General features: G+C 34.2%; 1 protein-coding gene and 1 long non-coding RNA gene across 5 annotated transcripts in view; one reads left to right on the top strand and one right to left on the bottom strand.

Moving 5' to 3' along the window:
• LOC140920147 (uncharacterized) overlaps positions 1 to 5,074 on the top strand; it is a 7,837-nt gene extending 2,763 nt beyond the window's left edge. Inside the window, exon 2 of the long non-coding RNA XR_012162736.1 lies at positions 2,777 to 5,074. This is a non-coding gene — a long non-coding RNA (uncharacterized lncRNA). The remainder of the gene's footprint in view (positions 1 to 2,776) is intronic.
• Positions 1 to 12,048, bottom strand: part of LOC101489302 (uncharacterized) — a 13,348-nt gene extending 1,300 nt beyond the window's left edge. Inside the window, exons 1-14 of one of the 4 annotated variants that reach the window (XM_073367648.1) lie at positions 11,681 to 12,048; positions 11,110 to 11,217; positions 9,740 to 9,884; positions 9,568 to 9,659; positions 8,111 to 8,204; positions 6,786 to 7,272; positions 6,421 to 6,563; positions 5,942 to 6,285; positions 4,808 to 4,975; positions 1,829 to 2,119; positions 1,228 to 1,653; positions 1,087 to 1,131; positions 892 to 978; positions 3 to 54 (exon numbers count right to left, since the gene is read on the bottom strand). In XM_073367648.1, the coding sequence (XP_073223749.1) occupies positions 946 to 978; positions 1,087 to 1,131; positions 1,228 to 1,653; positions 1,829 to 2,119; positions 4,808 to 4,975; positions 5,942 to 6,285; positions 6,421 to 6,563; positions 6,786 to 7,272; positions 8,111 to 8,204; positions 9,568 to 9,659; positions 9,740 to 9,884; positions 11,110 to 11,217; positions 11,681 to 11,728 (2,424 nt within the window). In that variant the 5' untranslated portion in view covers positions 11,729 to 12,048 and the 3' untranslated portion in view covers positions 3 to 54; positions 892 to 945. Of the gene's footprint in view, positions 1 to 2; positions 55 to 891; positions 979 to 1,055; positions 1,132 to 1,222; positions 1,654 to 1,828; positions 2,120 to 4,807; positions 4,976 to 5,941; positions 6,286 to 6,420; positions 6,564 to 6,785; positions 7,273 to 8,110; positions 8,205 to 9,567; positions 9,660 to 9,739; positions 9,885 to 11,109; positions 11,218 to 11,680 lie in introns of those variants that run through there. The other 3 variants (XM_073367647.1, XM_012715169.3, XM_073367649.1) reach the window with 3 other exon arrangements.
• Between the last annotated feature and the right edge of the window lie 8 nt (positions 12,049 to 12,056).

The raw sequence follows: 12,056 nt of genomic DNA, 5'->3' as shown, positions 1-12,056 counted from the left end.
ATTCCTGCTCTTCTGTCTTGAGAAGTCTCACCATGATCATCTTTTCTGCCATTTCTGAAAAACATAAGCTCAGTACTGATTTAGACAAAGGTGAAAAATGATATGCATGATATTAGGATATAGATTAGGAGAGTTAGTGACTAGTAGTTAGTTAGTTCGTTGGTTATGTGTTAAGTTAGAATTATTGTGTATATGAATAGGGAGTTGTGGATTTAGAATGGGATAGCTTTGAAGAATTAAGTTGTAAACTACAGAGTGCTCTAATGAGAAAGGAGAGTGCTCCTTTGGGGTAGTCTTGAGTGCAAGGTTATCATCTTCTGATAGAGCAGAGTAGAAATATTAATGGTGAATCGAATAGTATTTAATTAAAATGGAAATATGAAACTGATTACAATGAGAAAACCAGAGCAAAAGTTCCTCAGTAGAGATAAATGACCGTTTTATAAAATAAATTGACATGTTAATATGACTTTTTATACAATTTTGTTTATATTTAAATATGTGAAAGTGCGTTAATAATTTGAATCTTTTAGTTTATAAAACAGAGGAGGAGGGCAGCTAGAGGAGAAGTTTAAATATATATTTTTTTTTACAAGAAATTTAATTAAAATAGTAAGTGTAAAAATGAGAAGAAAAAACAATAAGTTATTGAAGCCAACGAGATAAACTCATGTATCAAACATATCTACTTTGATCAAACCAGATTCTTCTAAACAAATGCTATAAACTAGTGAGATAAACTTATTTACCAAATATTTCTACTTTACTTAAATGAGCTTATAAGCTAGTCAAATCCACTGTAAGGTAGCTGATGAGAATCAACAGACACAGCCTATATGGTGAGATGACAACAGCATGATAAATTTAAATAGGGAATCATAGCAAACCAACCTGTTTAACCAGTGCTTCGATAATCCAAAGACAGTATGAGGATTTGGATTGTCTTCACAAACGACTGAACAAATGAGATGAGTAAATCTATTATACTATGAAGGATCACTTGTACATGCAAAAAAAATTTATGAAAAATATAAAATTATAAAACAATGTACAACCTCCATTAAATTGATCACACTTAATGGATACACTTCTCTCACACCCTGTACTCACTGGGGACCTCTGACCATGCATCTTTGAGATAAGAAGAAAAAGAGTGGTTTAGGAAAGAACAATTCAGATACGTGGAGTAAACGAAAATTTATAAAAATATATGCTCGCATACCATACCATTAACTTATCATCATTTAATAAGTCCTCAATTGCAGCAGCAACATCTGGAACAGCATGGGTAACCTCCAGAGCATCTTTGAGTGTATTTTTCTCAGAAAAATTCAAGTTATAGACATGAATACCTGAATCTGAACTTACTGTAGCAGGCGCCTTACTATACAGATCAGGTTCTACCATGAGCCTTGCCTTTTTGCTATTAATATTTGATATTTTAGAATGAGTCTCATGATTGTCGAGTCCACTATCTACATTTTTATTTGCCGTGTTTCTTGAACTTTGCGATTGACTTGGAAACTGGGAGGGTATGTCATTTATCATTCGAACAGCCTGGGTAGGAAATTGACTCACTGTGCAAATTCCTGCCTCTTGGTCTTGAGGGGTGACTTCTTTGGGCAAAAATTTATCAATGGCAATAACTCCGTTCTGGAAGAAAGAAAAAAAGCATGTTGATAAAGACCTTTTTCATCCTGTTAAAAGTCCTTAAGAGAGAAAATGCATGTAGGGTTGTAGACATGCATGCATAGCAAGATGTTTATGCACAAGTAGTCATCTAAGTTCTCACTGCCTTGTACATAGTCACTATAATATAATATAATACCTGTTTGACACATTCAAATATCCAGTCAGAGGTAACTGATCGGATACCCCACTTACAAGCAGCCTCGTACTTGGGCCCATTGGTGAATTTACACAGCAAATGGGTGACCTTCTTAGTCAACTTCAAAGCAAATTTAGCTCCTAGAACTATACACAAGTTCTTAAGAAGAACTCTATCTTTCTCTTCATATTGTGAAACACAAAACCGGAGGCTTTCAAAACCAGGCAAGGGAACACAGCAGGGAAGTGGCGAATAAAGAATATGACTGTCAACATCCAGCAAGGATCCATCCTTGAACAGAAACATCATAATCACATTATTAGTATGCAAGCAAACAAATCTGCAAAAATCCATCTCACAAGACAAAAACAATTTATTAAAATTATTATTCAAGATACACACACAAAAGATTGTTTACAATATTTAATATTTTGGAACTACATAAACAACTAAAAAACTAAGGAAACTAAATAGATGATAACTATACAAATAAAAAAATTATATATTATAGCACCAAGTAGATTATATACTCCCTAAACAGCAGTCTGTTTATTGTTTAAATTTCATCATTCAAAAGCAAAAGTGAGTTTTAGATTAGTAGTTATTATGAAGGTTTACAAACTTATTCAAACAAGAAAAGGAGATTTCTAGAGGTAAAAAAGGAAAGATTAGTAACATGTCTTTGATAGATGACCAACTATTCAAAGACTGTATGAAAGGGGAGCTCCTAACTGTAATTAGTCTTTATACAAATAGGAGGGAAAGAAGAAATAATTAGATGGGATTTGCCTCATTCTTGTTGGAGGGAAGGTGATCCTAAAATTTCACCATTCTTGTAGCTGCATTCAAGCTCTGGAACTCCTTGTTCCAGATGATACTTGAACAATATTCAGGGGTGGTTAACCCTAATTCTTCATTATTTTTCTAAATCTTTCTACTACATACCAGTTGATCCTATCACCAGGTATGAGAGCAGTTCTGGTCCTGGAGGAAATTCATAGTCAAGAAGAGGATGGAGTCGTACATAGAAGCTGTTGAGAAAGGGTTGTCAGAGGTGCAATTGCAAGGGAAACCCTAATTATGGAGCTGGAGACTCGAGTAATTAGTGAACAGGCGTCGCTAGTGATGAGGAAAGATTTTGTAGGTTTGATACCTATGTTTTAAGGAGGAGATGCATCGAGGTGGATTGGGAAGATCAAAAGGTATTTTCATTTGAGAAATCTAAGTGAAGATGAGAAGATGCAAGTTGTTCTTGTGGCTACAAAGGGGAAGGATTTTTCTTAGCTTCCATGGTCAAATCTTGCTCAGAAAACACTTATTGGGTCAAGTTCAAAGAAGTTGTATTGATAAGATGTCAACATACAATGGTGGAAAATCCATTCAAATTTCTGTTGGGTTTGAAACAAAAAAGATTGTCAGGAATACAGGGAGCAATATGAGAAACTCACAGGTCCTTTACGAATCAATCTGCTAGAGCGTCTCTGTAGGATCTACACAAAAGGCTTAAAGGAAGAAATTTGTGCAGAGGTCGGGATGAACAGACCGGGGTCTCTAAAGGAAATATTGGTTTTGGCATTAGTGATCGGTGAGAAGAATGACATATATAGCAAGAAGAAGGTTTGCTCACAAAATCCAAATTCTGGAGTAGACAGGACACAAAACAGCAGAGTTCTTGGTCCTCTGATAGAAATTCCACGGGATCTCACTTAGAAGGAGGCTAAATGTGAAAATTACAAAACAACTTTCACTTTATTAAAGCTCTTTTCTTAATTTGAAGCTTAATTCATTTTTCGTCCCCTAGGTATTGCGACTGAGCAATTTTGATTCCCACCTTTTAATTGCACAGAATTAAGTTTCCATAGGCTTTAAATTGGGGGAAATCAAAGGGACCTCTTAATTGCAAAAGGGGGAAAACATTCATGACCCAACTTGTGCAATGGAAACATAGGGGGAGCAAAATCTCACAATTGCAATACTTGGGGGACACTACATATGAAATTATGCCTTAACTTCGAAATTTTCTAAGACCAAAAAATTATGGCCAAACAAACTCCTTGCCTATCCTCCTCACTAATGCTTCTAGAAGTCTTATCAGCATAGAAAAAGTCAAAAACCATGTAAGACAAGGCCACCATTTTTCTATGACGGAAGCTACCCAATTTACTCTTTAATGGTTTCATTTCTGATCTCACCTTATCTTTTATGACCACCCATCCAATATTGAGTTCTAATCTCTACAATACTGATTACCGACCATACTTTCCTATAGACTCTTACCATCACCCAGTATTCAATCCCATATGACATGACATTGTAAGTGAGCGATTGAATTTTCCTTAGAAGTCTTATCAGCATAGAAAAAGTCAAAAACCATGTAAGACAAGGCCACCATTTTTCTATGACGGAAGCTACCCCAATTTACTCTTTAATGGTTTCATTTCTGATCTCACCTTATCTTTTATGACCACCCATCCAATATTGAGTTCTAATCTCTACAATACTGATTACCGACCATACTTTCCTATAGACTCTTACCATCACCCAGTATTCAATCCCATATGACATGACATTGTAAGTGTGCGATTGAATTTTCCTTAGAGTTGTCAATACTACTTTTCTATCAAAAATTACATCAGAAGCATTCCTCCATTTTGTCCACTCTATTTGGTTCATATGGTTAACATTTGCTTCTATCTCCCCAACATTCTGTATTCAGTTCTTCCAGACATGTATGATTAGATCTGGCTTCCATAACTTTCCATTATTATTTGTTTCCTATTAAATGCATTTTTTTTATAATGTCTTGAAACAGTTGGGCCATAATAAGGTAAGCCATTCTCCATCAACCTACATCCCCGTTTATTCAATATATAGAGAGAGAGATCTATAAATCATTTAACACCTTAAAATGAAGAAGAATACAACACTGAAAAATAAACCAGAAAATGGAAATTTGCATTTTTGACCAATCAGGCTTACCACCAAACAAGATCGTATCCAGTGACTGGAAATATAGGTACTTCCATAATCTCCTGTCAAGCTGGGTTTTACACCATGACATGCAATAGTATAGTGGATACTCTGTTTTGTTTGCCCACTAATTATCTCTCCTCCCCCTTGACTTATCCATTGACCAATCTCGTCTCTCTGGCAAAAGAGATCAAAACTAAATTAAAAATCAACTCAAATATATGTGTACTCAAATATGTGTCTAGAGACAGCGACTATTAATTGCAGAAACTAAAAGAAAGAAAAAAAGTAGAAACGCTATAATGCCAATTTAACAGTTGAGTTAATACATTAAGAATATTACTCCCTCTATCTCTAATTATAAGCACTCTTTAGAAAAAAAGTGTGTACCTTAATGTAAGTCATTTTTAAAGTTACTAATTAATCTTGGAAGATGAAAAGTCAAAGTTGAGCACATTCATATATAAAGAGTATTTCAGGAACATCTACATATAAAATTGACACATTAAATTCACTATCTACTTTTCTTAATATATGTGAAAAAGGCAAAGGGTGCTAATAAAAAGGGACGGAGGGAGTAATACATCATTAATTTCACTTTGAAGACAAATTACTGGACTTAACCTGAAGTAACCTTAACTAATGCTTGAGGTTTGCAGAAAAAATAAACTTTCTTTGGAATAATGAATATTGGGAACTGAGAGTTCTTTTGGTTAACAGAAATTGTGTTTGAATATTGGGAACTGAGAGTTCTTTGGAATAACGTGAAGCAACTAACTCAAAAGGCTTGTTAGGTGAAGGCATGTGAATGGTTTCTGTATTATATCTCTAACACTAACGAAGTTCAAGGTTATGCTAAATTATAGTTGTGGCATGTTTCTGTCTGAAAAAACCTGGAGGTGTGTATCATGTTGAGGTACATTTTAAGACGAACTCCAAACCAGTCTTAAAATTCACCAATGGAATTCAAGTGTATCTTTTAGATATATCACTCAGAGAAGAACATCCAAGATTTCTCTCATTAGTTCTCCCAATTCTATCTTTCAAACTTCGGTGCACTGATCCCTTACATTACAACTCACATTTCAAATGTGAACATATATTATATCCATTTTTATACTTACAGAGATCCATATATCTTACCCTTTCTTCAGGAAATAAATTCGAGAAACAAAATGTTTTCCCTTTGAAAATATTTGTTGACTTCACATGTGCATTGGAGTCCTGTTGCATCATCTTTTGTACCCTCAATTTATTATCAGGAAGTTGAGTTTGCGGCATAGTTCTATCCATTGCTTTACCGAATGTGACAACATTCATACCCATATCATGTTTCTCTTCTTTGTTTTTCTCCAATGATTCTGACATTTTAACTCCAAAGTCCTTATTACCCACCACCGGATCAGCCTGGAGGCTTTGACGAAAACTTGAGCTTGTAAATTGATCCATAGGCATAATGCCAGTCACTGCTCCTTTTATTAAGTTGGCTGAATTTAAGAAATCAGAAAGCAAATAAAGCTACGAACTCTATAAAAGCATATTCACAAATTATTTTAGAAAAATCTAATAGATTAACCAAAAAGTAGACACAGAACACAAATAAGTACATCATGACAGCACACCTTTTGGAAGAAGTAGATCGCATGCAATGTGTCGCCGAAGAACCGGAACTTGTTTCCTTTCACGGTCACAATCTTCAAGCCATGAGGTTTTAACAACATAAACGACACCTAGAGCAGCAATACTCCTTACATCTTTCTTTTCTCTTTAAAACACAAATGCATGTGAAGATAAATCACAAATATTGAAAAAGGAATAAGGTTTGCCAAATTAAGTTCATAAGAAAGCTATATTTGTGAAACTAACGTCTAGGAATCATCTACATTGATACCGCTAACAAAACTAACAAAAATGGAGAGAAACTATCAAGAAACAGAGACATTAAATATATCCATAAAGTTTATTCTTAATATCAAAAGAGACTTACATTTCTGTAGGATTCCCAATTACTATGTGTGTCAGTTTGTCATTAAAAGACATGTATCGGGAGCCTCCACCTTTGCGCACCATATTAACTAGCTTCCGCATTTCAGAAGCTTCAAAACCAACAAGAAATATTCTGCACTCCGCTAAGTACAGGTCACTGTCATCAGATTCAGAATCATTCGCAACAAGACCATCTAAATTCAATTCATTGCTGGTCTGTAATGGAGGTGCTCCAGCATCTGGATGTTTAACAAATGGAACATTTGAAACAGACGACATATGTTCTGACTGTGTAGCTTCTGGATCTATATCCATAGACTCGGCGCAATCTGAAACTAGCATATTTGAATCTGCAGCTCTTGAGGATGACACAGAGTGCCTTTTCCCAATATCCTTTTCCTGGCTATGTTGCACTGTTAAGTCCCTAGTCACTCTACGAGAAGATAAAGATCCATTCTGAACAGGGTAGGACTCTTCATTCAGACATGCTATCCATAAAAAAACATCAATAAATAATTGAAGTCAGTGAATAATACCATGAAACTCTAACAGAGTTTGAGAGGAGAGAAAACTGAAAAACATAATATGAAACCATATTTCCTCAATGTAATTAGTACAATACAATGTGCAACATATGCAGACATAATATATATACTTATATGAAGTCGCGAAGTAGTTGAGCTTAACCAACAGTGAAAAAGAATAACCGCCACTCCCTGAAGCCCACAATAAATCCCAAGGCTTAGCTGACGTAGTACAGAGTTCAAGAGTATTCTAGTCTCCAGAACCCCGTCACTAAAATTGATTGATTGCCTTTTAATGTCATTGTTTAACTAAAATATTAGTTAAAGAGCAATTTTAGAACATCAATAAACAAAACAGATCATTTAATGCGCTACCTAATTTTCTTAATATTTGTAAAATTATCCCAAGGTGCATATAATAAAGGGCGGTGGTAGTATCCATCTCCCTATGAAATACCCTTTTATAAACAAATATATAATTTGTTCTCAGTCAATTCTAACTAACTCTCCCTCCAATTTGTTGAGTGCGTTAATTCCTTTCCTAAAATGGGTGCTGGCCTACATAACCAAAACATTAATCTTATCAGGAATCTATCAGTAATAGTGTCAAGACTCAAGATCCCTGAATTTCGAATCATATCAAACAGCCTAGCCTATTTGTGGCAACGGGGAAAATCTATCAAGAAAGTTACAGCAAAGAAATGAAAGAATATTGGAAACATACTCTAACAGATGAAGTCCTATTGTTTAGTTCGAAACCCAAAAGGTACCACAACATACAGCATCGAAGCGTAAAAGTTACCTCTTCGAGCAATAGATTGATCAAACCATTTCATTGTCACAATATGAATGTGGCCCCAACGTTTAGCCACCTTATATTTATCACCTTCTGGAGCGTAAGAACAGTCAAGAACACAAATATACATAATACACCATGTTAAAACCTCAATAACATATCTTTGAGTCGAAATACTGAGTTATTCTGTCAATGAGGATCACATGCAGAGAAAATAAGAACAAACCTTTCATACTTTTTACACTAACTGCAAGTAGAGATGGATGTCTAAGCCCTAAGTCAATGCAATAGGGGACTCTAAGACACGCAAAATACAAAATACCACCTTAGGAAGAAAATATATATATATAAAACTGTCTACTCAAAAGGTTCATTAGTACAGATACTGCGAAACTAAATTCCAACTTCTATTTGCCAGCTAGTGTGAAAAAAGTTTTAAGCAATCAGAAAATTCATTGCAGACTGGTAGAAAACATATATAAATAGACGCCATTCATTCTAACAGATTGTGATAATCAAACCAAATGGCTGAATTAATACCACCAAGTATCAATGCATCAAAGCCGGTAATACTGAATTCTTGTTTACATGAATCTTAGTTCTTACCTGTTAAAACTCAAAACGTTGACTAATACAGAATCTACAGATACTATGAAACATAATTTGAACTTCAATTTCGCCAGCTAGAGTACAATAATAAATCAGAAACTCTTTCACATACTGCTAGAAAATACATATGAATATACACCGTCCATTCTAACAAATACTCCCTTCGGAATGATTTATATGCAAAAATAGACTAAATCACACATATTAAGAAATGATAATTAATCATATAATTTCATTTAAAAAATATTCATATTACCAAAATTATCCTTCAAGATAGTAATAAATTGATTCATAGAAAATAAAAATTAAATGAGTGGTATTTTGGAGATAGTAGCATGAAATATGCTAAAAAGCCTTAACTTTTGCTTATATTTCATTGCAAGATATGTAGACTATTTTTGCTTGTAAATCATTCCAAAGGAAGTAGTTAAATACTATCATGTCTATAAAATTTGTCAATATAAGTGGAGGTATGGTCTGAATGTAATGATATGAACAAAAAATGGATGCTCTGTATATGGAATAGACTCATAGGTCACTATTTTGTCAAGTGATTATTAATAAGCACGAACAAAGGGTACCTTACAGTCTCAAAAGGCAGATATTATCATTCATGCAAAATAAGGAAAATGTTAATGCAGACATGGGACTCTAGCAAGAAGTTGATGATCTGACTACAGAGATGACCTTAAAGCAAAATTGTGAAAGACATTTATGCAGCTGACATTGCAGCTGCGAAAAAAAATATTTTGGTATAAATCAAGGAGGATTTGTTCTCCTCTTCTCAAATAACACTTGAATATTTGCATGTCCAAAAGAAACAGCATCATTTGATAGAATTATCAAAAGGATATATCAGATATCAAATGTGTGCACTTCTTTGTCAATTCCGCAGAGTATTTTCCACCATTTTGTAAAATAAGCTTTTCCATCTCTTTGCGCTTATCTGAAAACACTCAAAGAAAATTAGCATCTAACCAAGAAGCATTCTATATGATCAATACTGACAGACAGATAATTTACAACCTGCTGGGATTCCAGTCACACAAATCTTTAACCCAGAGAAAGGAAGGACCTTGTATGACTCTTGAGGAACAACGCGATGCTCATCTGAGCATTGCTTTAACCATTCATAAGTAACTATTGGTTTCTTCAGGATATTCAAAGCCCACTGCCAGACATAACGAGATTGGATTGTATCGCATAAAAATAAATTCAATCAGATAAGATCTCCACAAATATTGGATAAATTATAATTGGTTTACTAAACTATCATGCAAACAAAACATATATCTTCAATATTTACAATAGGCAGATGAACTTATTAGTGTCCATCTAGATGTTGCTAAGAGTATCCAAACCCAAAACTAAAAGAGATAGATCAAGAAACAAAAAAACTGAGCTCCATTAAGAGCCATATTAGCCACCACAAACCACCAACAATTTGGGACATAAACCAAGCACAAAACAAAACAAAACAAAACAAAACAAAAGTGATGGCCAAAGAAAAACAATTCAATTTCAAAGAGATTTATCATCTTTCCTTGAACAATGATGTGTGACTAAGGAAAAGAAAATTAGTTAAATCATGACTGCTAGAAGAATCCACACAGTAAGCACTATTGTCCAAACTGTTGAACCCCCTGATAATGTTCCACATAAGTATTTGTGTCTTTAAATATGAAAACAATTACTTGTTAGAAGGCACAAAAGTGAGACTTTTAAGAACTTTTAAATACAACTATACAAACAAAACCCAAAGGTATTGTTATCAATATTTTGAGTTGATTCATACTACTACAATTTGTTCTCACTTCCACAGTCTACAAATTCTTCAGGTGTTGATATTTGAAAGAACGACATAACTCAATTCTGAAGAAAACTGCAGAATACTAAGCTATGACAATAACAATTTGCATGGTAACATGGATAAGATAGCTGCTCCAGGAAATAAAGTTTGATTAAATATAACATCCAACTGCCATGTAACAACCAAGTAACCTTGCACACAGCTACCCCCTTTTGTTGGTTAATATTAGAGAATATGATATTTTTTAAGTAGAGTCAAACAACGCCAACTATGACCAAGAGCAAGACCGGAAGCTTCCTCCCTTGGACCAGATTCTGCGTTACTCTCTTCAACAAATTTCAAGCAATAAGGTAGCTTTTTACATTGACTTCAATATGCATAGTGCATACAATTCCCCCAAGTGCTTTTTATGTTATACATTGGGGGACAAGATAATAATATGCAACAGGGAATTTAACATAAATAAGCTAATTAGGAATACGAATAAATCTGAAGGAAAGACCAACTTGCTTGTAACAATAAAAAAATTGTATGTCGTAGTTAAAAATAATATAGAAATATATAACAAAAACTCCATGTACCAGACCTTGTACTTCAGAGCCAAAACATTTTTCACGATGACAAAGTTCAAATCTGATGACAGCTTAGTGTGTAGAGCTCCCCCCATTTCAGTCACTAATTCTTCTATCTTGACCTGCAGGGTTACATACAATAATACTGCCAATTGAGAGCAAAATTAGGAAGGGAGGAGTGAAGGAAAAAATACTAAGAAAATAACTGAAAACTGATGGGCCATAAGCACAATAGTAACAAAATTTTAATCAAAATTAAAGAAAGTCAAAACAATGAAGAGAAGAAAAATATCAAAGTTTCATAATGAAAATAAAAGATACTGAAAATACGGATGGAAATAGACAATAACAGAACCACAATCATTAAAAATATGTAAAATCAGAAATTATTTATGTTAAAAAAGGAATTTTATATTTTATAACTAATTTGAAATTAGAATATATCTCCTAGAAATAAATATTTATTCATCTTTTCCCTGTGTCCTTTTTCTTTCAATTTCAAAAAGAGAGTGACCAATTCAGAGGGTAGCAACTTGCAAGCACTTCACTAAAACATGCAAACATGGACAAAAACCACACCAATACCTTCTCGTCCGCATCAAAGCCAGAGGCAAGTACTTTGACACCATCCATAGCAAAGCAACAAGTGAAACCTTGTTTAGGCAGAGGCCTTCGTTCTTTAGCACACAAAAGAACACATCTAGGACCTGCTAAATAATAAATGAATGGTACAGCAGCAACTTCAACTATGAAAACCAACACAATGGCACATTATATATATAGAGTAGGGGTGTGTCTGAGTGTAGACCATCACTGAATGCTTAAACCTTATCAATAAGCAAAACTGAAACCTCGACGCTCTAATTGTCAAGTCTAACACAAACATCAGAAATCTTTCTTAACAAAAGTTATTCCCTCATAACACGTGGCGGAATTTCACACCTCTGTTTTCCGCTATTCT

Source organism: Cicer arietinum, chromosome 4 (assembly GCF_000331145.2).
Source record: "Cicer arietinum cultivar CDC Frontier isolate Library 1 chromosome 4, Cicar.CDCFrontier_v2.0, whole genome shotgun sequence".
Classification (NCBI taxonomy): domain Eukaryota; kingdom Viridiplantae; phylum Streptophyta; class Magnoliopsida; order Fabales; family Fabaceae; genus Cicer; species Cicer arietinum.
Note: the sequence above shows the minus strand (reverse complement) of the source record. Positions and strands in the feature narration are given on the sequence as shown.